The sequence below is a fragment of the Oncorhynchus nerka genome, linkage group LG11, assembly GCF_034236695.1.
Source record: "Oncorhynchus nerka isolate Pitt River linkage group LG11, Oner_Uvic_2.0, whole genome shotgun sequence".
Lineage (NCBI taxonomy): Eukaryota > Metazoa > Chordata > Actinopteri > Salmoniformes > Salmonidae > Oncorhynchus > Oncorhynchus nerka.
Window position 1 is genome coordinate 61,487,014 of NC_088406.1, and position 23,566 is coordinate 61,510,579.

Below are 23,566 nucleotides of genomic sequence, written 5' to 3' on the forward strand. Positions count from 1 at the left end.
AGTAGGCTAAATTATGAGGGGAAAGGGACCATATTGTGTCAAGGTGTGGCACATGGGCTACTAACACCTTACTACACAACATACACTTAGTATTACTTTCTTAGTTACACTATACATATCTCCCTGGCATATTACATACTTGATGCAGCAGCATACAATACATATTTGGACTCACCTTGTGCAGTACTTACTTCAACAGGACAGTGGCGCAGTGATCCTTTTCTATGGGCAAATTGTCACAACTTTGTCATCAAAGTCTGGGGTTCTCTGGATTTATGGGGCTTTCAAGACTCTGGGGGGGGGGACAAGGTTGAATCATGATGTCAATGATCTTCAGGTCAGAGCTCTAGAAAGAGGCCCAAGTTCCTAACTTGGATGACCGTTTAAAACTTTTTTTCCCCAGAGTTCCCAGTTGTGTGGATTCTGAGATTTCCCCGTTTCCAGTTGTTTTGAACACCGTAGAAGACATGCTGGATTGACAGCATGGCCAATGTATTCAACATTTCAATGTTTATCCTTTTAAGCTTGGAAAAGAGACCCTTAAACCCAGACTTTGACCACACACCATCTCCACTGAATAGCAGGCTCGTGAATGTTTTGCAACGCTTGCAGTCAGCCACTGATTCCTTCCCAGCCACTCATTGCTGAATTTGCGATTTCCAACTTATGTAATGTTTATGGCCAAGGGCCGATGAGCACGGATACATTTGATCTATAATTCGTCTTCACATGACAAGGATTGAAAAGGATTTGCCAGTAGATTGTTGACTTGATTCAGGATAATGACTGCTTGTCTAGCTTGGTAGCTAAGATTTTGAAAGTGTGATGTTGACATGATCAGCCCAATAGAAGCTATGATAGATCTAATGTGGTTTGACATTTTATATGTGGCCAATGACCTTGAGCCTTCTTGGATTTACTTCTAATGTAAATCTATGGCAGCACCCAAAGGGCTTGAATTTGTTTTGCTCTACCCATAGATTTTACAGGGATGTAGTGTCCCCATGAGTGGCAGAACACTGAGCCAATCATGGCGCAACTAGAGAACATTACCAACCCCCACACTCCGTATTTTCTACTGTCTACCCCACTACCACAGAAAGCACTCAGCAAGGTGGAAACATCTGCATTTTGGAGCTGCCGTACCCAAGAAAGCAAAAAAGAGACCATGATTATATGTAGCTTTATTTTTTAAAAATAATATATATATAAATATATACATCAATATAAATATATATTTATACAGGTATATACCAGTCAAAAGTTTGGATACACCTACTCATTCAAGGGTTTTTCTTTATTTTGACTATTTTCTCCAGAGATGTTCGCTCGGGTTCAAGTCCGGGCTCTGGCTGGGCCACTCAAGGACATTCAGAGACTTGTCCTGAAGCCACTCCTGCGTTATGTTGGCTGTGTGCTTAGGGTCATTGTCCTGTTGGAAGGTGAACCTTCGCCCCAGTTTGATGTCCTGAGCGCTCTGGATCAGGTTTTTATCAAGGATCTCTCTGCACTTTGCTCTGACCATCGTTGCCTCAATTCAGTCTAGTCTCGCATGTACCTGCCGCTGAAAAACATCCCCACAGCATGATGCTGCCACCTCCATGCTTCACCATAGGGATGTGCCAGCTTTCCTCCAGACGTGATGCTTGGCTTCAGGCCATACAGTTCAATCTTGGTTTCATCAGACCAGAGAGTCTTGTTTCTCACTCCAAGAGGGCTGTCTTGTGCCTTTTACAGAGAAACAACCCCCATTTTGTTTACTATATTTATGTATAGATACAATTGTTCATTTTTTGGGGTTTGTTTCTCTGTAATAATACCTGCTACCTATCAATTTTAAGTTGGCTCCCTGCCATATATTTTACATGATATATGGCTCAGTTGGTAGATTATGGCCCTTGTAATGCCAGGGTTACGAGAGAGAGAGGGAGAGAGAGGGGAGAGCAGCAGGAACAAATATGAAAATATATGCACGCACAACTGTAAGTCGCTCTGGATAAGACTTTCTGCTAAATGACTAAAATGTAAAATGCACCCTATGGGCATGACACCTCTGTTTGGAATCTGTTTTCAGTCATATGGAAGTGGGACCGAGTAGAGGAGGACAGAATTATTATTGACCACAGCATCACTTCGTCTTGGTATCAGAGTAGCCTTGGTTTGTGAGGTAGAAGAGAATAGATGGGATGAGGTCAGATGTATGTAACCGCTTGTTTCTCTACACCTGCAGGACTGAAGCATGAGAATCAGAACTGTCAGCCTTACAGACTGGCCTCAGTTTCTCTGGGACTGCTGTGTCTTCTGATGCTGATCAGTCATAAGTCTCTCTGTACACTGTGAGTATTCAAAAACCACAGGTGGTAGGGTGTGAGTGTGTATATCTGTGTGTGTTAGCGTCAGTGTGTGTGTAAAGCAACATAAAATGATACATTTGTTCTCTGTTCCATCACAGATGACGATAACTACAATCAACTGTCCAGGACACTCTCTAACGGCCAACCATACTTCAGAGAAGGAAGAACTAGTTACGAAAACCTGACTAAGGAGAGAGACCAGCTGGAGACTTCTTTCAACCAGTAACAGGCCTTTTTTTAACAGGATGACTAGAAACCGAGCCCAGCTACAAACCCGTTACAACACCTTGGCTGTAGAGAAACTATCAGAGCTGTAAGCACGACGCTGGAGATGAGAAGCAGGCACAGGGAGTGAACATTTTAATGGCAACGGACATGGAACAGGACAGCATCTGGACAGGAACACAATGACATTAATGCTGACACGGGGATCTAACCAAAGACAGCGACAGAGGGGCAATCAACAAATTAAAGGAATCCAGGTGAGTCCAATGATGCGCTGCTGCGCGTGATGGTGACCGGTGATGAAGCACAGGTGCGCGTAACAGTGGTGACAGGTGTACGAGGCGAAGGCAGTCTGGCGTCTTCGAGCACCAGAGAGGAAGAGCATTGCCAACAAAGGGTATATAACAAAGTATTGAGAAACTTTTGTTATTGACCAAATACTTATTTTCCACCATAATTTGCAAATAAATTCATAAATCCTACAATGTGATTTTCTGGATTTTTTTTCCCTCATTTTGTCTATCATAGTTGAAGTGTACCTATGATGAACATTACAGGCCTCTCATCTTAAGTGGGAGAACTTGCACAATTGGTGGCTGACTAAATACTTTTTTGCCCCACTGTAAGTACTTTACACCACTGTCAAGAATACATACATTTTTTTTTTTCCTAAATTAAAAACTCAACTGCAAAAGATGTAAATGTTTTAGACACAGCCGCAGGAAGTAGTTTGGGTGTGGTGTGATATTTTTTGCTGACTGCAGATGGCTATATCGTCCGCTAATGCAGGACTATTAAAGGCCCAGTGCATTACTTTTTTCTTTCTGAATTTGCAGGACCCCTACTGGTTTTAGGCCTTGAGTAAGGTAGAACAAATGTTTCAGTGTCACATCCTCTGAGGAGACATAGGCTTAATGTATGCGGCAGGTGGCCTCAATTAGGCATTAGGTTACCCAGGTTACTAGTTTATTGACTCATAGGCCCAACAGCATATTATTGGGCATGTACAGGAGCAACTTTTCAGTATTAGTTCTACAGGTGAATAGAAGCGAAGTCATGCACACCCTACCAACAATGTATTTGTCATCCAATAGTGAACTGTTTACATTTGTCTGAATATGTGACTGTCTCTGCTTGTGATCACTCGTTTCCTTTCCCATCAGTCTGTTACAACGTGTGGTCTGCCTTTTTCTGTCACGTCAGTGGCTTGACCACACTGACGAGCAGCCCCACAGTCTTCAGGCCTATGTGGTGAAATACATTTCCACTGCAATGAATACTTTTCACTGCAGCGAACAGTAGTTCTCAGTAATGCTAAAGGTCTACTCCTGACTCTTATTCTTACAGTTGACAAATTAATGTAGATCTGATAGGGGTCTTTGGATTTCTAAAAATGAAAGTGAAATTGCACTGGGAAAAGGAAGGCTATTTTACATGGGTGGGTAAGGCCTAGGAGTGTAACAAGATTTTCCACTTTCTCTAAGCAAATTAACTATGCAAATTGGTGATGTGACGATGAACATTGTGGTGATAGCCTCCCTAGTGGTGCATGTTCTTCAGCACAAGGAAGCTAGCCTCCAGAGTACATACTTCAGGCACTTGATAATAAAGGACGCATATGGTATTAGCCTAAATATCATTATGTATCTCAGCCACACATACCAAAGTCCTGTTAATTTAGAATAAACATACTTCTCAGCACAGCCATAGGGATTATAATAGAGGATAGATAACAGACAGTGATTTGAGGAGAAAAAAAGTTGCAACATTTGAGGGTGGTTTCTACAGCTGGCAATTGTAACAGTAAAACTGAGAATTGAAACAAAGCATTGGCTATGACATTAACTTGTAATTTAATTACAATTGTAAAACAGCAGTTACAGTATTTGTAATATAATGGTTATTTTGAATACAGCAATTCTAGTATAACTGCAAAATCACCAGAGTTGGGACATAATTAGGCAACCATGATCCTGGAGTGCCGCAGGCTATTCACGTTTTTGATTTAACACCTGTCCTTCCAGGTCGGTTATCACGGCTTAGGCTAAGACCCAGATGCAGATTAGCATGCATGACTTGTTGCACCACCAAATAACTTTGAAAATGGCCGCATTATCTTTTCTCCTGGCTGAAGCCATTACTTTTTATAGTTTGTTTACATAAGGAAAGGCACATTTACAACTTTGACGTATTAAATTGAAAACAGTCATAATGCATAACCACGAGAAGGAAGGGTGCTAAGAGTGCTGCAGAAACCATAGACACATTTAAATAAATCCCCAAATGATATTACTCCTGGGTGAACTAGGGCCTTGTTACTCCTGCATGAGTGGTCAAAAATAGTAATCAGCACCTTCCTCAACATGCTATACAGCACATCCGCCTCACTTTCAAAGAAATAAGTAGTACTGCTAGGTTTCACTGTCAAATGTAACAAATTACATTTTTTAAATAAAATATACATTTGTTACAATATTTAAAATATACTTTTTTTTGCAAATGTATTTACAGGTACCTTAATTGCATAAGTATTCAGACCCTTTGCTATGAGACTTGAAATTGAGCTCAGATGCATCCTGTTTTCATTGATCATCCTTTAGATGTTGCTACAACTTGATTGGAGTCCACCTGTGGTAAATTCATATGATTGGACATGATTTGGAAAGGCACACACACCTGTCTTTATATGGTCCCATAGTTGACATTGCATGTCAAAGCAAAAACCAAGCCATGAGGTCGAAGCAATTGTCCGTAGAGCTCCTAGACAGGATTGTCGGGGCACAGATTTGGGGAAGGGTGCAGCATTGAAGGTCCCCAAGAACACAGTGGCCTTCATCATTATTAAATGGAAAAAGTTTGGAACCACCAAGACTCTTCCTAGAGCTGGCCACCCCTCAATAAAACCTAAATGTTGAAAGGAAAACATGTATCTATGGACCGTTTTGTTTCTAAAGCAGCCTAACAGCCATTGCTTCTAAGGAGTAGGTGGCTTTATCTCAAACGCCTGCTCTTTTTAAATTATGTACACAGCTGCTATCCACTGGCAAGCTAAACAATGACCAGCTATAAAACGATACAGGGGAGGCACCTACATTTAAACAACAGAACAGACAGTACTGAAAGGAAGCTTTGGCACAAAAGTAGCATAGCAAACACACTAGTGAATTGTATTAAAATATATGTTCCATTTGTTTTAACTTATACATTGGGATTTGGGACAAAAGGCATTTAAAAAGACGGATTATCCTGATCATGCTGACAACTCAATGCATAATTATTGAATTGGTCAGTATCAGTGGATGTAACCGAGGCCCCTATTTGACAGAAGGTCTGTGAGAATGACCTACAAATGAAGCCTGAAATTATAATATCAGCATAACAGTTCCAGGGGATTTTTCTCCCATAACAACGGTGCCTCTAAAAGGTTGTTAGCATGAATATTTTTTTAACTTTCATTTTGTTTCAACGCCCTCTTTTATGCTCTACAGAATGTGAGTTATCATTTCGGCCTCTCATTTGACTTCCCGTTTTTCTCCTTCATGCTGTGTCAACATCCCCGCTGGCAGCCATGCGATGTAACAGGAGTATATCATAAACTGATGTCAGGTTAGGGTTGTCTCTACGCGACTCCAATTCTGGTATATCTGTTCTGTGTGACTCCAATTCCGGTATATCTGTTCGCTCCTCCTAGGCAGGGAGAAGGAGGTAGGGGAGGGAAGGACAGAGAGGGAGGTAGGGGAGGGAAGGACAGAGAGGGAGGTAGGGGAGGGAAGGACAGAGAGGGAGGTAGGGGAGGGAAGGACAGAGAGGGACAGGGAAGAAGGGGCAGAGAGAGGAGAGATAAAAGGGGTGGGAAAACAAAAATAAGAGGATTTTATGCTTCTTTATTATAAACTTTGTGCCAGAGGAAGGAAACAGGACAAACCTGACGATCTCTTGTCTACTCTCATTGTTCTGCAGTAGGGAACTCAACAGTCAACACAACACATCTAGAACCTTTCCTAAAACTAGTGGGAGGAACCACGAAGCCTAACTTTAAAAGTCCACAGACTTTGCAAATACTGTAAAAGACACAGGTGATCAAAGGAATTACTAATCAAATCAAATGTTAATTGTCACATGTACTGAATACGACAGGTGTAGTAGACCTTACAGTGAAATACTTACTTACTGTACAAGCCCTTAACCAACCATGCAGTTAACACTTTTTTTTCTTAAAGTAAAAAAAATAAAAATAAAAAAAAGTTGCAAAAGATTAAAGAGCAGCAGTAAAATAACAATAGTGGGGCTATATACAGGGGGTACCGGTACAGAGTCAATGTGCGGGGGCACCGGTAAGTCGAGGATTGAGGTAGTATGTGTGTATATATACGTAGTTAAAGTGACTATGCATAGATAAACAGAGAGTAGTAGCAGCGTAAAAGAGGGGGGGGGGTTAATGCAAATGGTCTGGGTCGCCATTTGATTAGCTGTTCAGAAGTCTCATGGCTTTGGGGTAGAAGCTGTTAAGAAGTCTTTTGGACCTAGAACTGGCACTCCAGTATGTGCTGTGTGGCTTCTCATTGTGCAACCAAACCATATCATAACGACATCAGGCCGGGTATCAACCTCAGGTGGTCTGTGCAACTCAAGACCACATTAACCCACTGACACAGAGCTAAAGCCTACAGTTGGTGACATGAGGGCTGATAAAGCTGCTGTATTGTCAATCAGCCTGTAGGTTTTTTACTAACCTGGTTATCTCTTCGTTTTTTAGGAATTATTGTTGCATACTCAATGTCAACTTGCACTCTTTTGGATGAATCTATGAAGACAGATAAAGGAAAGTAAATATGGGCCTAAGATGAGGTGCGACTAACTGGCAGAAGCATGCGACTAACTGACAGACATACAAACGCCCACCCCCCTGGACAGGTTCTGTAAACACTCAGGACTTTTGTTACTATGAGTACTGGTCTCTGTGCTTGCAGTGATTTTGGTGTCAGATAAGCCAAGCTATTAAAGTAATTATTGTCAGAGAGTGTGTGTGCCTTCTGCTTTTTCAACATTTAGAGAAGTTGTCTGGGATAATGACACTGTCTGACTAAGCAGAGGAAGTGTGGAAGATTACACTTTATTTTACATGCATTTCACACCTTTTCCAAAAACACTACCCTTGATTGTAAATACCTGCCTTGTGAGTGTTCATTTCCCCTCTTCCTTAGATAGATTGCAAGTCCAACCAGCCCAGAGGCAACCAAAACGCAGATTACAGCAATAACCATACCCAGAGTCATCCCATCACTGTCTGAAATAAAACACAAGGAAATGATTTTCCTTATTTTCCTAAGTATGTTTTGAATGAGTTCAACTACACTTCAGTTTGACTTGGTAAATGCTATTTTCTGGATGGTTTTAATTCAAAATGTCTCTTACCTGCATCATTAGGATGACCATGTTCACTGCAACATTTTGGGACAAGAACTGTCTCATTGCTGACAGGGTTGTGAGCCACACAGCTGTAGGTGGAGTTGTAGTTCTTTCCCTCTACCTCCAAATGGAGAGAAAGATCGGTGGTGAGATCAGGACTGCTGGTCTGGTTTAGTATTTCCTCTCCCCTGTACAAGGTCAAGGTCACCTCTTTTTCATTGTCCACAGAACACACTACACTACAGGAGCTGCTGTCACACTCTGTCACCTGAGGTTTGGAAACAACATCTGGAAGAAAAAATACAAATACATTGAAATTGGAACCTATATTAAATGTTTTTGTAATATACAACACACACACACACAAATACTTACTGTATACAGTGAGCTCAAATATGGTTGTTTTTTTCTCTTCGTCTGTATTCTCAACAGTATAAACCCCAGCATCGTCTATCTGAAGGTCTGACAGAGTGAAGTATTTTGTAACATTGTTCAAACGGAGGCGGTTTTCAAATCTCTTCTCAAGGGTGATTTTGCCTTCTTTACCAGGGTACACATTTGCAATACTGTCAAGGTCTTCATAAAGTAAATTGCCAGTCTTGATCACCCTCTCTTGAAAAGAGAAAGACTGTCCCACGATGCCTTTCACCTGCTGAGTCTCAGACTGGACTGTTTGCTGGGAAGCACAGAGAACTGTGGAAAGAGAGAGACTAAATATTAACACAATGACTGCAGTCGCACACTAAATCTCACAATACCTGGATAAGTGTTTAACATGTCAGTAACTGCATCCATATGATATTGTGATCTGATGTCAGACTGCACTGAAGATGACAATGGCATTCAATCATTAGTTCATGTTTTCTGCACGTCTGCATTTTAGTCGTCTGGAATGACACTAGTGACTTGAGTAATCCCAGTCCTTCTTAGTTATTTACAGACCTAATGTGATGGTTGGGGTCAGGAAATGATTGTTAGGATTCGTAGTTGAATATTTAGTCCGAAATTAAGTTCACGTGGAAATGCATTCTGAGTGAGGAAAGTTCTTCTTCCCCAATTGATTGTTTTTCCCCCCAAATAAAAGTCAAGGATATCACCGAAAAATCACATGACTTTACAGAGAAATTTCATTACCACCGATATCCGTAAATAAATAGACGTGGAGGAGGCCGTAGGAGGGCAACAACCCAGCAGCAGGACCGCTACCTCCGCCTTTGTGCAAGGAGGAGCAGGAGGAGCACTGCCAGAGCCCTGCAAAATTACCTCCAGCAGGCCACAAATGTGCATGTGTCTGCTCAAATGGTCAGAAACAGACTCCATGAGGGTGGTATGAGGGCCCGACGTCCACAAGTGGGGGTTGTGCTTACATTCCAACACCGTGCAGGAGGTTTGGCATTTGCCAGAGAACACACAGATTGGCAAATTTGCCACTGGCGCCCTGTGCTCTTCACAGATGAAAGCAGGTTCACACTGAGCACATGACAGAGACTGGAGACGCAGTGGAGAATGTTCTGCTGCCTGCAACATCCTCCAGCATGACCGGTTTGGCGGTGGGTCAGTCATGGTGTGGGGTGGCATTTCTTTGGGGGGCCGCATAGTCCTCCATGTGCTCGCCAGAGGTAGCCTGACTGCCATTAGGTACCGAGATGAGATCCTCAGACCCCTTGTGAGACCATATGCTGGTGCGGTTGGCCCTGGGTTCCTCCTAATGCAAGACAATGCTAGACCTCATGTGGCTGGAGTGTGTCAGCAGTTCCTGCAAGAGGAAGGCATTGATGCTATGGACTGGCCCGCCCGTTCCCCAGACCTGAATCCAATTGAGCACATCTGGGACATCATGTCTCGCTCCTTCCACCAACGCCACGTTGCACCACAGACTGTCCAGGAGTTGGCGGATGCTTTAGTCCAGGTCTGGGAGGAGATCCCTCAGGAGACCATCCGCCACCTCATCAGGAGCATGCCCATGCGTTGTAGGGAGGTCATACAGGCACGTGGAGGCCACACACACACACTACTGAGCCTCATTTTGACTTGTTTTAAGGACATTACATCCAAAGTTGGATCAGCCTGTAGTGTGGTTTTCCACTTTAATTTTGAGTGTCACTCCAAATCCAGACCTCCATGGGTTGATAAATTTGATTTCCATTGATCATTTTGGTGTGATTTTGTCAGCACATTAAATTACGTAAAGAAAAAAGTATTTAATAAGAATACAGTGCCCCTTGAACTTTGCGACCTTTTGCCACATTTCAGGTTTCAAACATAAAGATATAAAACTGTATTTTTTTGTGAAGAATCAACAACAAGTGGGACACAATCATGAAGTGGAACGACATTTATTGGATATTTCAAACTTTTTTAACAAATCAAAAACTGAAAAATTGTGCGTGCAAAATTATTCAACCCCCTTAAAACCTGTTAGGGATGATGCGAATTTTTGCCGCTTTTTGTAAAAAATTGCGCAACATTTCAACATCCTGCTACTCATGCCAGGAATATAGTATATGCATATGATAAGTATGTGTGTATAGAAAACACTCTGAAGTCTCTAAAACTGGTTAAATTGTGTCTGTGGCTATAACAGAACGTGTTTAGGAGTAAAAATCCCAGGGAAAACTGTTCTCCAAAAACAAAAACAAAATATTCATCCGCCAGTCAATGTATTGTCTAAGGCGACAGACAAAAAACGAGGTCCCCATTACAATGCCTACAGCTTCCACACGATGTCGCCAGTACTGGCATTTTTTGGCTGCTTTACCCTTGGTTAGATGACCTATAGGCACTTCCTTTCTTGGGGCTCACCGCAGGATGTTATGAAAGTGAAAACATGGAGTATGATTTCAAGACTTGCTGCTTTCGAATACAGATCGCCCCGTGATCAATTTGATAGATTATTAACGTTTATTAATACCTAAAGTTGGTTTAGAAAAGTAGTTTGAAGTGATTTGTAAAAGTTTATAGGCAACTTTTGTAATTTTAAAAAGTGACGTTGCGTCTTGTAAAGGGGATTTTTCCTGGATCAGACCGGCCTTTATGAAATGACATTTTGGGTATACAATGACTGATTTAATCAGGAAAAAGACCCAATTGTGATGTTTATGGGACATATAGGAGTGCCAACAGAGAAGCTCGTCAAAGGTAATGAATGTTTTATATTTTATTTCTGCGTTTTGTGTAGCGCCGGCTACCGAAAATCTGTTGTTTAGGTGACGTTCTGGTATTTTGGGGGGTGCATGCTATCAGATAATAGCTTCTCATGCTTTCGCCGAAAAGCATTTTACAAATCTGACTTGGTGGCTACATTCACAACGAGTGTTGCTTTAATTCAGTACCTTGCATGTGTGTTTTAATGAAAGTTTGAGTTTTATCGAAAACTATAGATGGCGCTCTGAAATTTCCGCTGATTGATGTTCCTGCACTGGGATTACATTCTGCATCATCCCTAACAGGTTTTAAGTTAATACTTTGTAGCACCACCTTTTGCTGCGATTACAGCTGTAAGTCTGTGTCCTCCTCCCAGAGCGCTAAGAACCTTGGCGTGATCCTGGACAACACCCTGTCGTTCTCAACTAACATCAAGGCGGTGGCCCGTTCCTGTAGGTTCATGCTCTACAACATCCGCAGAGTACGACCCTGCCTCACACAGGAAGCGGCGCAGGTCCTAATCCAGGCACTTGTCATCTCCCGTCTGGATTACTGCAACTCGCTGTTGGCTGGGCTCCCTGCCTGTGCCATTAAACCCCTACAACTCATCCAGAACTCCGCAGCCCGTCTGGTGTTCAACCTTCCCAAGTTCTCTCACGTCACCCCGCTCCTCCGCTCTCTCCACTGGCTTCCAGTTGAAGCTCGCATCCGCTACAAGACCATGGTGCTTGCCTACGGAGCTGTGAGGGGAACGGCACCTCAGTACCTCCAGGCTCTGATCAGGCCCTACACCCAAACAAGGGCACTGCGTTCATCCACCTCTGGCCTGCTCGCCTCCCTACCACTGAGGGAGTACAGTTCCCGCTCAGCCCAGTCAAAACTGTTCGCTGCTCTGGCCCGCCAATGGTGGAACAAACTCCTTCACGACGCCAGGACAGCGGAGTCAATCACCACCTTCCGGAGACACCTGAAACCCCACCTCTTTAAGGAATACCTAGGATAGGATAAAGTAATCCTTCTCACCCCCCTTAAAAGATTTAGATGCACTATTGTAAAGTGGCTGCTCCACTGGATGTCATAAGGTGAATGCACCAATTTGTAAGTCGCTCTGGATAAGAGCGTCTGCTAAATGACTTAAATGTAAATGTAAAAGTCGCTTGGGGTATGTCTCTATCAGTTTTGCACATCGAGAGACTGAAATTCTTTCCCATTCCTCCTTGCAAAACAGCTCGAGCTCAGTGAGGTTGGATGGAGAGCATTTGTGAACAGCAGTTTTCAGTTCTTTCCACAGATTCTCGATTGGATTCAGGTCTGGACTTTGACTTGGCCATTCTAACACCTGGATATGTTTATTTTTGAACCATTCCATTGTAGATTTTGCTTTATGTTTTGGATCATTGTCTTGTTGGAAGACAAATCTCCGTCCCAGTCTCAGGTCTTTTGTAGACTCCATTAGGTTTTCTTCCAGAATGGTCCTGTATTTGGCTCCATCCATCTTCCCATCAATTTTAACCATCTTCCCTGTCCCTGCTGAAGAAAAGCAGGCCCAAACCATGATGCTGCCACCACCATGTTTGACAGTGGGGATGGTGTGTTCAGGGTGATGTGCTGTGTTGCTTTTACGCCAAACATAACGTTTTGCATTGTTGCCAAAAAGTTCAATTTTGGTTTCATCTGACCAGAGCACCTTTTTCCACATGTTTGGTGTGTCTCCCAAGTGGCTTGTGGCAAACTTTAAACAACACTTTTTATGGATATCTTTAAGAAATGGCTTTCTTCTTGCCACTCTTCCATAAAGGCCAGATTTGTGCAATATACGACTGATTGTTGTCCTATGGACAGAGTCTCTCACCTCAGCTGTAGGTCTCTGCAGTTCATCCAGAGTGATCATGGGCCTCTTGGCTGCATCTCTGATCAGTCTTCTCCTTGTATGAGCTGAAAGTTTAGAGGGACGGCCAGGTCTTGGTAGATTTGCAGTGGTCTGATACTCCTTCCATTTCAATATTATCGCTTGCACAGTGCTCCTTGGGATGTTTAAAGCTTGGGAAATCTTTTTGTATTCAAATCCGGCTTTAAACTTCTTCACAACAGTATCTCGGACCTGCCTGGTGTGTTCCTTGTTCTTCATGATGCTCTCTGCGCTTTTAACGGACCTCTGAGACTATCACAGTGCAGGTGCATTTATACGGAGACTTGATTACACACAGGTGGATTGTATTTATCATCATTAGTCATTTAGGTCAACATTGGATCATTCAGAGATCCTCACTGAACTTCTGGAGAGAGTTTGCTGCACTGAAGGTAAAGGGGATGAATAATTTTGCACGCCCAATTTTTCAGTTTTTGATCTGTTAAAGTTTGAAATATCCAATAAATGTCGTTCCACTTCATGATTGTGTCCCACTTGTTGTTGATTCTTCACAAAAAATACAGTTTTATATCTTTATGTTTGAAGCCTGAAATGTGTCAAAAGGTCGCAAAGTTCAAGGGGGGCGAATACTTTCGCAAGGCACTGTATATCATTCAGATCTAGGATGTGTTATTTTAGTGTTCCCTTTATTTTTTTGAGCAGTGTATTTCAGATCATCAGATCATTTCAAAACATCAGTTCTGAGTTACTGAGTTATTGTTCCAAGAGCAGCTGGTAAAATGATGAGCTCCTAATAATCTAGTATTAGATATCATATTTCAAATTATTTTGAGGAAGAGTACATTTGAGAAAAACAAGTGAGTGAAAGATAAAGAAGGACTAAGAATACATCAGAAGACAACTTTTATCCAGATAACTCAACTGGATAGCTAACAAGCTAACAGTTGCATACACGTTTCTATGGAGTTGCTAAGAGTTTCTAGCTACTGGCTACCTGCTGTTAGCTTAAAAACCTAGCTAGCTAACAAATAAAAAAAGGACAATCAAAAAGGACAGGAGGAAGGACAGGAAAACTAGTACCTAAACTTACACAAGCAAGAGAGAACTATTCAGACAGAAAACAATCGAGGTAGGCTTTGCTTACATTCAAAAACATCTAGCTACATCTAGCCAAGTGCAAACCAGCTGTAACATATACTGTAACCAGCTGTAATAAACTAAGACGGAAGAAATCAAGGTGGATCTTCTCAAATTCTTGGCATGCAGCCTTGAGCAAGGCAATCAAACATCTTAAAATGTGTGGAAACACGACCATGAGACAATTGTATGTGGACACAACCCCAAAATGTAATATTAAAGAATATAATAACAGAACAGTAATGATCCGAGGTCTTATAGGCAGAAACTCAAACATGATGTACCAGTGATGAGAACCATTCAACACTGGTCCGACCAAACGGAAGCCACGCTTCAAGATTTTGATCACGCTGACTGGAATATGTTCCGGTTAGCCTCAGAGAACAACATCGACCTATAAGCTGACTGAATGAGTGTGTTTATAAAGAAGTGCATTGGAGATGTCGTACCCACTGTGACTATTAAAACCTACCCTAACCAGAAACCGTGGATGGATTCATTCAAAACTAAAAGCGCGATCCACCGCATATAACCAAGGAAAGAGGTCTGGGAATATGACTTAATATAAACAGTGTAGTTATTCCCTCCGCAAGGCAATCAAACAAGAGAAATGCTGGTACAGGGAGAAGGTGGAGTCGCAATTCAACGGCTCAGACACGAGACGTATGTGGCAGGGTCTACAGGAAATCACAGACTGCAAAAAGAAAAACCAGCCACGTCACGGACACCGACTTCACGCTTCCAGACAAACTAAACACCTTCTTTGCAAGCTTTGAGGATAATACAGTGCCACTATCATGGCCCGCTAAACAAGGACTGCTCCCCCATCTCATTCTCCGTGCCTGACGTAAGTAAAACTTTTAAACGTGTAAACCCTCGCAAGGCTGCTGGCCCAGACGGCATCCCTAGCCGCGTCCTCAGAGCATGCGCAGACCAGCTGGCTGGTGTGTTTATGAACATATTCAATCGCTCCCTATCCCAGTCTGTTGATCCAAAATGCTTCAAGATGGCTATCATTGTTCCTGTACCCAAGAAGGCAAAGGTAACTGAACTAAATGACTACTGCCCCGTAGCACTCACTTCTGTCATCATGAAGTGCTAAGAGAGACTAGTCAAGGATCATATCACCTCCACCTTACCGGCCACCCAGGACCCACTTCAGTTTGCATACCGCCCCAACAAATCAAATCGTATTAGTCACATGCGCAGAATACGACAGTGAAATGCTTACTTACAAGCCCCTAACCAACAATGCACTTAAAAAAATAAGGATAAGAATAAGGGATAAATGTAACAAGTAATTAAAGAGCAGCAGTAAAATAACAATAGTGAGACTATATACGGGGGGTACCGATACAGAGTCAATGTGCGGGAAAACCGGTTAGTTGAGGTAGTATGTACATGTAGGTAGAGTTATTAAAGTGACTATGGATTGATGACAACAACAGAGAGTAGCAGTGGTGTAAAGAGAGGGAAAGGGGGGGGGGGGGGCAATGCAAATATTAGATGTTCAGGAGTCTTATGGCTTCGGGGTAGAAGCTGTTTAGAAGCCTCTTGGACCTAGACCTGATGCTCCGTTACCGCTTGCCATGTGGTAGCAGAGCGAACATTCTACGACTAGGGTTGCTGGAGTCTTTGACAATTCTTAGGGCATTCCTCTGACACTGCCTGGTATAGAGGTCCTGGATGGCAGGAAGCTTGGCCCCAGTGATGTACTGGGCCGTTCACACCACCCTCTGTAGTGCCTTGCAGTCGGAGGCAGAGCAGTTGCCATACCAGGCAGTGATGCAGCCAATCAGGATGCTCTCAATGGTACAGCTGTAGAAACTATTGAGGATCTGAGGACCCATGCCAAATATTTTCAGTCTCCTGAATGGGAATAGGTTTTTTCGTGCCCTCTTCACGACTGCCTTGCTGTGCTTTGACCATGTTAGTTTGTTGTCAACCTACTCCACTGCAGCCCCGCGATGAGAATGGGGGCATGCTCAGTCCTCTTTTTCCTGTAGTCTACAATCCTCTCCTTTGTCATGACAACGTTGAGGGAGAGGTTGTTGTCCTGGCACCACACGGCCAGGTCTCTGACCTCCTCCCTATAGGCTGTCGGTAATCAGGCCTACCACTGTTGTGTCATCTGAAAATGTAATGATGGTGTTGGAGTCGTGCCTGGCCGTGCAGTCATGAGTGAACAGGGAGTACAGGAGGGGACTGAGCATGCACCCCTGAGGGGCCCCTGTGTTGAGGATCAGCGTGGCGAATGTGCCCATTAGGAAGTCCAGGATCCAGTTGCAGAGGGAGGTGTTTAGTCCCAGGGTCCTTAGCTTATTGATGAGCTTTGAGGGCACTACTGTGTTGAACACTGAGCTGTAGTCAATGAATAACATTCTCACATAGGTGTTCCTTTTGTCCAGGTGGAAAAGGGCAGTGTGGAGTGCAGTAGATATTTCATCATCTGTGGATCTGTTGGGGCAGTATGCACATTTGAGTGGGTCTAGGGTTTCTGAGATGGTGTTGATGTGAGCCATGACCAGCCTTTCAAAGCACTTCATGGCAACAGACATGAGTGCTACGGGCTGGAAGTGATTTAGGTAGGTTACCTTAGTGTTCTTGGGCAAAGGCAGTATAGTGGTCTGCTTAAAACATGTTGGTATTAGTGTTCGTGGGCACAGGCATTATAGTGGTCTGCTTAAAACATGTTGGTATTCCCACATGCTTCAAGAGGGCCACCATTGTTCCTGTTCCCAAGAAAGCTAAGGTAACTGAGCTAAACGACTACCGCCCGTAGCACTCACTTCCGTCATCATGAAGTGCTTTGAGAGACTAGTCAAGGACCATATCACCTCCACCCTACCTGACACCCTAGACCCACTCCAATTTGCTTATCGCCCAAATAGGTCCACAGACGATGCAATCTCAACCACACTGCACACTGCCCTAACCTATCTGGACAAGAGGAATACCTATGTGAGAATGCTGTTCATCGACCACAGCTCGGCATTTAACACCATAGTACCCTCCAAGCTCGTCATCAAGCTCGAGACCCTGGGTCTCGACCCCGCCCTGTGCAACTGGGTACTGGACTTCCTGACGGGCCGCCCCCAGGTGGTGAGGGTAGGCAACAACAAACAAACAACAACAAATCTCCACCCCGCTGATCCTCAACACTGGGGCCCCACAAGGGAGCGTTCTGAGCCCTCTCCTGTACTCCCTGTTCACCCACGACTGCGTGGCCACGCACGTCTCCAACTCAATCATCAATTTTGCGGACGACACAACAGTGGTAGGCTTGATTACCAACAACGATGAGATGGCCTACAGGGAGGAGGTGAGGGCCCTCGGAGTGTGGTGTCAGGAAAATAACCTCACACTCAACGTCAACAAAACTAAGGAGATGATTGTGGACTTCAGGAAACAGCAGAGGGAACACCCCCCTATCCACATCGATGGAACAGTAGTGGAGAGGGTAGCAAGTTTTAAGTTCCTCGGCATACACATCACAGACAAACTGAATTGGTCCACCCACACAGACAGCATTGTGAAGAAGGCGCAGCAGCGCCTCTTCAACCTCAGGAGGCTGAAGAAATTTGGCTTGTCACCAAAAGCACTCACAAACTTCTACAGATGCACAATCGAGAGCATCCTGGCGGGCTGTATCACCGCCTGGTACGGCAACTGCTCCGCCCACAACCGTAAGGCTCTCCAGAGGGTAGTGAGGTCTGCACAATGCATCACCGGGGGCAAACTACCTGCCCTCCAGGACACCTACACCACCCGATGTTACAGGAAGGCCATAAAGATCATCAAGGACAACAACCACCCGAGCCACTGCCTGTTCACCCCGCTATCATCCAGAAGGCGAGGTCAGTACAGGTGCATCAAAGCTGGGACCGCGAGACTGAAAAACAGCTTCTATCTCAAGGCCATCAGACTGTTAAACAGCCACCACTAACATTGAGTGGCTGCTCTCAACACAGACTCAACTCCAGCCACTTTAATAATGGGAATTGATGGGAAATGATGTAAAATATATCACTAGCCACTTTAAACAATGCTACCTCAAGCTGAACCTCGGCAAGACGGAGCTGCTCTTCCTCCCGGGGAAGGACTGCCCGTTCCATGATCTCGCCATCACGGTTGACAACTCCATCGTGTCCTCCTCCCAGAGCGCTAAGAACCTTGGCGTGATCCTGGACAACACCCTGTCGTTCTCAACTAACATCAAGGCGGTGGCCCATTCCTGTAGGTTCATGCTCTACAACATCCGCAGAGTACGACCCTGCCTCACACAGGAAGCGGCGCAGGTCCTAATCCAGGCACTTGTCATCTCCCGTCTGGATTACTGCAACTCGCTGTTGGCTGGGCTCCCTGCCTGTGCCATTAAACCCCTACAACTCATCCAGAACGCCGCAGCCCGTCTGGTGTTCAACCTTCCCAAGTTCTCTCACGTCACCCCGCTCCTCCGCTCTCTCCACTGGCTTCCAGTTGAAGCTCGCATCCGCTACAAGACCATGGTGCTTGCCTACGGAGCTGTGAGGGGAACGGCACCTCAGTACCTCCAGGCTCTGATCAGGCCCTACACCCAAACAAGGGCACTGCGTTCATCCACCTCTGGCCTGCTCGCCTCCCTACCACTGAGGAAGTCCAGTTCCCGCTCAGCCCAGTCAAAACTGTTCGCTGCTCTGGCCCCCCAATGGTGGAACAAACTCCCTCACGACGCCAGGACAGCGGAGTCAATCACCACCTTCCGGAGACACCTGAAACCCCACCTCTTTAAGGAATACCTAGGATAGGATAAAGTAATCCTTCTCACCCCCTTAAAAGACTTAGATGCACTATTGTAAAGTGGCTGTTCCACTGGATGTCATAAGGTGAAAGCACCAATTTGTAAGTCGCTCTGGATAAGAGCGTCTGCTAAATGACTTAAATGTAAATGTTAAATGTACCTAATATAATGTTTACATACACTACATTATTCATCTCATATGTATACGTATATACTGTACTCTATGATCTACTGCATCTTTATGTAATACATGTATCACTAGCCACTTTAACTATGCCACTTTGTTTACATACTTATCTCATATGTATATACTGTACTCATTTACATTTACATTTAAGTCATTTAGCAGACGCTCTTATCCAGAGCGACTTACAAATTGGTGCGTTCACCTTATGACTCGATACCATCTACTGTATCTTGCCTATGCCACTCTGTACCATCACTCATTCATATATCTTTATGTACATATTCTTTATCCCCTTACACTTGTGTGTATAAGACAGTAGTTTTGGAATTGTTAGTTAGATTACTTGTTGGTTATTACTGCATTGTCGGAACTAGAAGCACAAGCATTTCGCTACACTCGCATTAACATCTGTTAACCATGTGTATGTGACAAATACAATTTGATTGGATTTGATTTGATTTGACTCGGACAGGTTGAAAATGTTAGTGAAGACACTTGCCAGTTGGTCAGCGCATGCTCGCAGTACACGTCCTGGTAATCTGTCTGGCCCTGAGGCCTTGTGAATGTTAACCTGTTTAAAGGTCTTATTCACATCGGCTGCGGAGAGCATGATCACACAGTCTTCTGGAACAGCTGGTTCTCTCATGCATGTTTCACTGCTATTTGCCTCGAAGCGAGCATAGAAGTAGTTTAGCTCGTCTGGTAGGCTCGTGTCACTGGACAGCTCTCGGCTGTGCTTCCCTTTGTCGTCTGTAATAGTTTGCAAGCCCTGCCACATCCGACGAGCGTCAGAGCCGGTGTAGTACAATTCGATCTTGGTCATGTTTTGATGATTTGCCTGTTTGATGGTTTGTCGAAGGGCATAGCTGGATTTCTTATAAGCTTCTGGGTTAGAGTCCCGCTCCAGGTCCACAGACGACGCAATCGCCATCACACTGCACACTTCCCTATCCCATCTGGACAAAAGGAATACCTATGTAGGAATTCTGTTCATTGACTACAGCTCAGCTCAGAATTCGACACCATAGTACCCTCCAAGCTCATTATCAAGCTGGATGCCCTGGATCTCAGCCCCGCCCTGTGCAATTGGGTCCTTGGCTTTCTGACGGGCCACCACCAGGTGGTGAAGGTAGGAAACAACATCGCCACTTCGCTGACCCTCAACACTCCCTCCCTCCCCCTGTACTCCCTGTTCACCCACGACTGCGTGGCCATGCACGTCTCCAACTCAGTCATGAGGTTTGCAGATGGCATAACAGTAGTGGGCTTGATTACCATCAACTACGAGCCAGCCCTCAGGGAGGATGTGAGGGCACTCGGAGTGTTGTGCCAGGAAAACAACCTCTCACTCAACATCAACAAAACAAAGGAGATGATCGTGGACTTTAGGACACAGCAGAGGGAACACCCCCCTATCCACATTGAAAGGACAGCAGTGGAGAAGGTGTAAAGTTCCTCAGCATACACATCACAGACAAACTGAAATGTTCCACTCACACAGACAGTGTGGTGAAGAAATGTGGCTTGTCACCAAAACCCTGACAAACTTTTAAAGATGCACAATCGAGAGCATCCTGTCAGGCTGTATCACAGCCTGGTACTGCACTGCCCTCAACTGCAAGGCTCTCCCGAGAGTGGTGCGGTCTGCACAACGCATCACCGGGGGCAAACTACCTGCCCTCCATGACACCTACAGCACTCAATGTCACAGGAAGACCAAAAAGATCATCAAGAACATCAACCAACTGAGCCACGGCCTGTTCACCCCGTTACCATCCAGAAGGTGAGGTCAGTACAGGTGCATCAAAGATGGGACCGAGAGACTAAAAAACAGCTTCTATCTCAAGGCCATCAGACTGCTAAACAGCAATCACAAATTCACAAAACTTTCTGCATACCTTGAGACCCAGTTACTGGCCACTTTAATAAATGGATCACTAGTCACTTTATACAATGCCACTCTAAATAATACCACTTTAATAATGTTTACATATCTTACATGACTCAAATCAAATGTTTATACTGCATTTTATACCATCTATTGCGCCTTGCCTACGCAGCTCTGCCATTGCTCATCCATACACTTACAGTATATGTACATATTCTCATTCACCCCTTTAGATTTGTGTGTATTAGTTAGTGGTTGGGGAATTGTAAGATTACTTGTTAGATATTGCTGCACTGTCGGAACTAGAAGCACAAGCATTTCGCTACACTCGCAATAACATCTGCTAACTATGTGTATGTGTGGCAAATACAATTTGATTTGAATACTAGGTTAAGGATTAAGGGTTAAGGTTAGAGTTAACTAAAAGGGTTGAGGTTAGGGTTAGGGGAAGGTTTAGCTAGCATGCTAGTGTTTGAAAACTAGCTAAAAAGTAGCAAGTAGTTGAAATGTTGCTAATTAGATAAGATGCTAAATTTGTCCGTGATGAGATTGAACTTTTGAACATTGAATTTGAGAATTATAAGAGCTCTGGGGGCCCATGCGCCTGTCATCGATGTGTATTTAATTTTTATATAAATCATTTTGACAGTAACCTTCCAAAAAGTAATTCATAAACCGTTTTAATTTCCATAGTACTGCTTCTGATGTGGCGGACTCACTAAACACAAATTCTCATTTTGTAAAGATGTTGGAGTGTGCCTCTGGCTATCCATCAATAAAAAAAACAAAATGGTGCCGTCTTGTTAGCTTAAAATCAGGATAATTTAAAAAAATTGTACCTTTATTTCACTAGGCAAGTCAGTTTAAGACTAACCCACCTTAGCTCCCAGCTGTGCCATGGACACCATCTATCTTCAGAGTTCATTCTGTTAGGTGACCTAAACTGCGATGTGCTTAACACCCCGGCAGTCCAACAGTCTAAGCTAGATGCCCTCAATCTCACACAAATCATCAAGGAACCCACCAGGTACAACCGCAAATCCGTAAACACGGGCACGGCACCCTCATAGATATTATCCTGACCAACTAGCCCTCCAAATACACCTCTGCTGTTTTGAACCAGGATCTCAGCGATCACTGCCTCATTGCCTGCATCCGCGATGGGTCCACGATCAAACGACCACTCCTCATCACTGTCAAACGCTCCCTAAAACACTTCTGCGAGCAGACCTTTCTAATCGACCTGGCCCGGGTATCCTGGAAGGATATTGACCTCATCCCGTCAGTCGAGGATGCCTGGTCCTTCTTTAAAAGTAATTTCCTCACCATCCTAAATAAGCATGCGCCTTTCAAAAAATGTAGAACTAAGAACAGATATAGCCCTTGGTTCACTCCAGACCTGACTGCCCTTGAACAGCACAAAAACATCCTGTGGCGGACTGCAATAGCATCGAATAGTCCCCGCGATATGCAACTGTTCAGTGAAGTCAGGAACCAATACACGCACGCAGTCAGTCAGGAAAGCAAAGGCTAGCTTTTTCAAACAGAAATTTGAATCCTGTAGCTCTAACTCCAAAAAGTTTTGGGACACTGTAAAGTCCATGGAGAACAAGAGCACCTCCTCCCAGCTGCCCACTGCACTGATAATCGAAAATTTCAATAAGCATTTCTCTACGGCTGGCCATGCTTTCCTCCTGGCTACCCCAACCTTGTCCAACAGCCCACCCCTCCCTGCAGCTACTTGCCTGAGCCTCCCCAGCACCTTCACCCAAATCCAGATAGCAGATGTTCTGAAAGAGCTGCAAAACCTGGACCCGTACAAATCAGCTGGGCTAGACCACCTGGACACTCTTTCTAAAATTATCCACCGCCGTTGTTGCAACCCCTATTACCAGTCTGTTCAACCTCTTTTTCGTATCGTCCGAGATCCCTAAAGATTGGTAAGCTGTCGCGTTCACCGACTCTTTTCTCTGTATATATCAATGATGTCGCTCTTGCTGCGGGTGATTCCCTGATCCACCTCTACGCAGACGACATCATTCTGTATACATCTGACCCTTCTTTGGACACTGTGTTAACTAAGCTCCATACGAGCTTCAATGCCATACAATACTCCTTGCGTGGCCTCCAACTGCTCTTAAACGCTAGTAAAACCAAATGCATGCTTTTCAACCGTTTTCTGCCCATCACCCACCCGCCCGACTAGCATCACTACCCTGGACGGTTCTGACCTAGAATATGTGGACAACTACCTAGGTGTCTGGCTAGAGTGTAAACTCTCCTTCCAGACTCATATTAAACATCTCCAATCCAAAATCAAATCTAGAGTCGGCTTTCTATTTCGCAACAGTCTCCTTCACTCACGCCGCCAAACTTACCCTAGGATACTCCAAGTTTTACTATCGATCCTCGACTTCGACGATGTCATCTACAAAATAGCTTCCAACACTTTATTCAGCAAACTGGATTCAGTCTATCACAGTGCCATCCGTTTTGTTACCAAAGCCCCTTATACCACCCACCACTGTGACCTGTCAGCTGGCCCTGGCAACATATTAGTCGCCAGGATCAC

General features: G+C 44.2%; 1 protein-coding gene across 4 annotated transcripts in view; it reads right to left on the bottom strand.

Moving 5' to 3' along the window:
- Positions 1 to 4,413: 4,413 nt before the first annotated feature.
- LOC115137697 (SLAM family member 5-like) overlaps positions 4,414 to 23,566 on the bottom strand; it is a 30,463-nt gene continuing 11,310 nt past the window's right edge. The window contains exons 2-6 of one of the 4 annotated variants that reach the window (XM_029674024.2): positions 8,364 to 8,681; positions 7,995 to 8,276; positions 7,753 to 7,866; positions 7,313 to 7,383; positions 4,414 to 6,266 (exon numbers count right to left, since the gene is read on the bottom strand). In XM_029674024.2, the coding sequence (XP_029529884.1) occupies positions 6,117 to 6,266; positions 7,313 to 7,383; positions 7,753 to 7,866; positions 7,995 to 8,276; positions 8,364 to 8,681 (935 nt within the window). In that variant the 3' untranslated portion in view covers positions 4,414 to 6,116. Of the gene's footprint in view, positions 6,267 to 7,312; positions 7,384 to 7,748; positions 7,867 to 7,994; positions 8,277 to 8,363; positions 8,682 to 23,566 lie in introns of all 4 variants that reach the window. The other 3 variants (XM_029674026.2, XM_029674025.2, XM_065024709.1) reach the window with 3 other exon arrangements.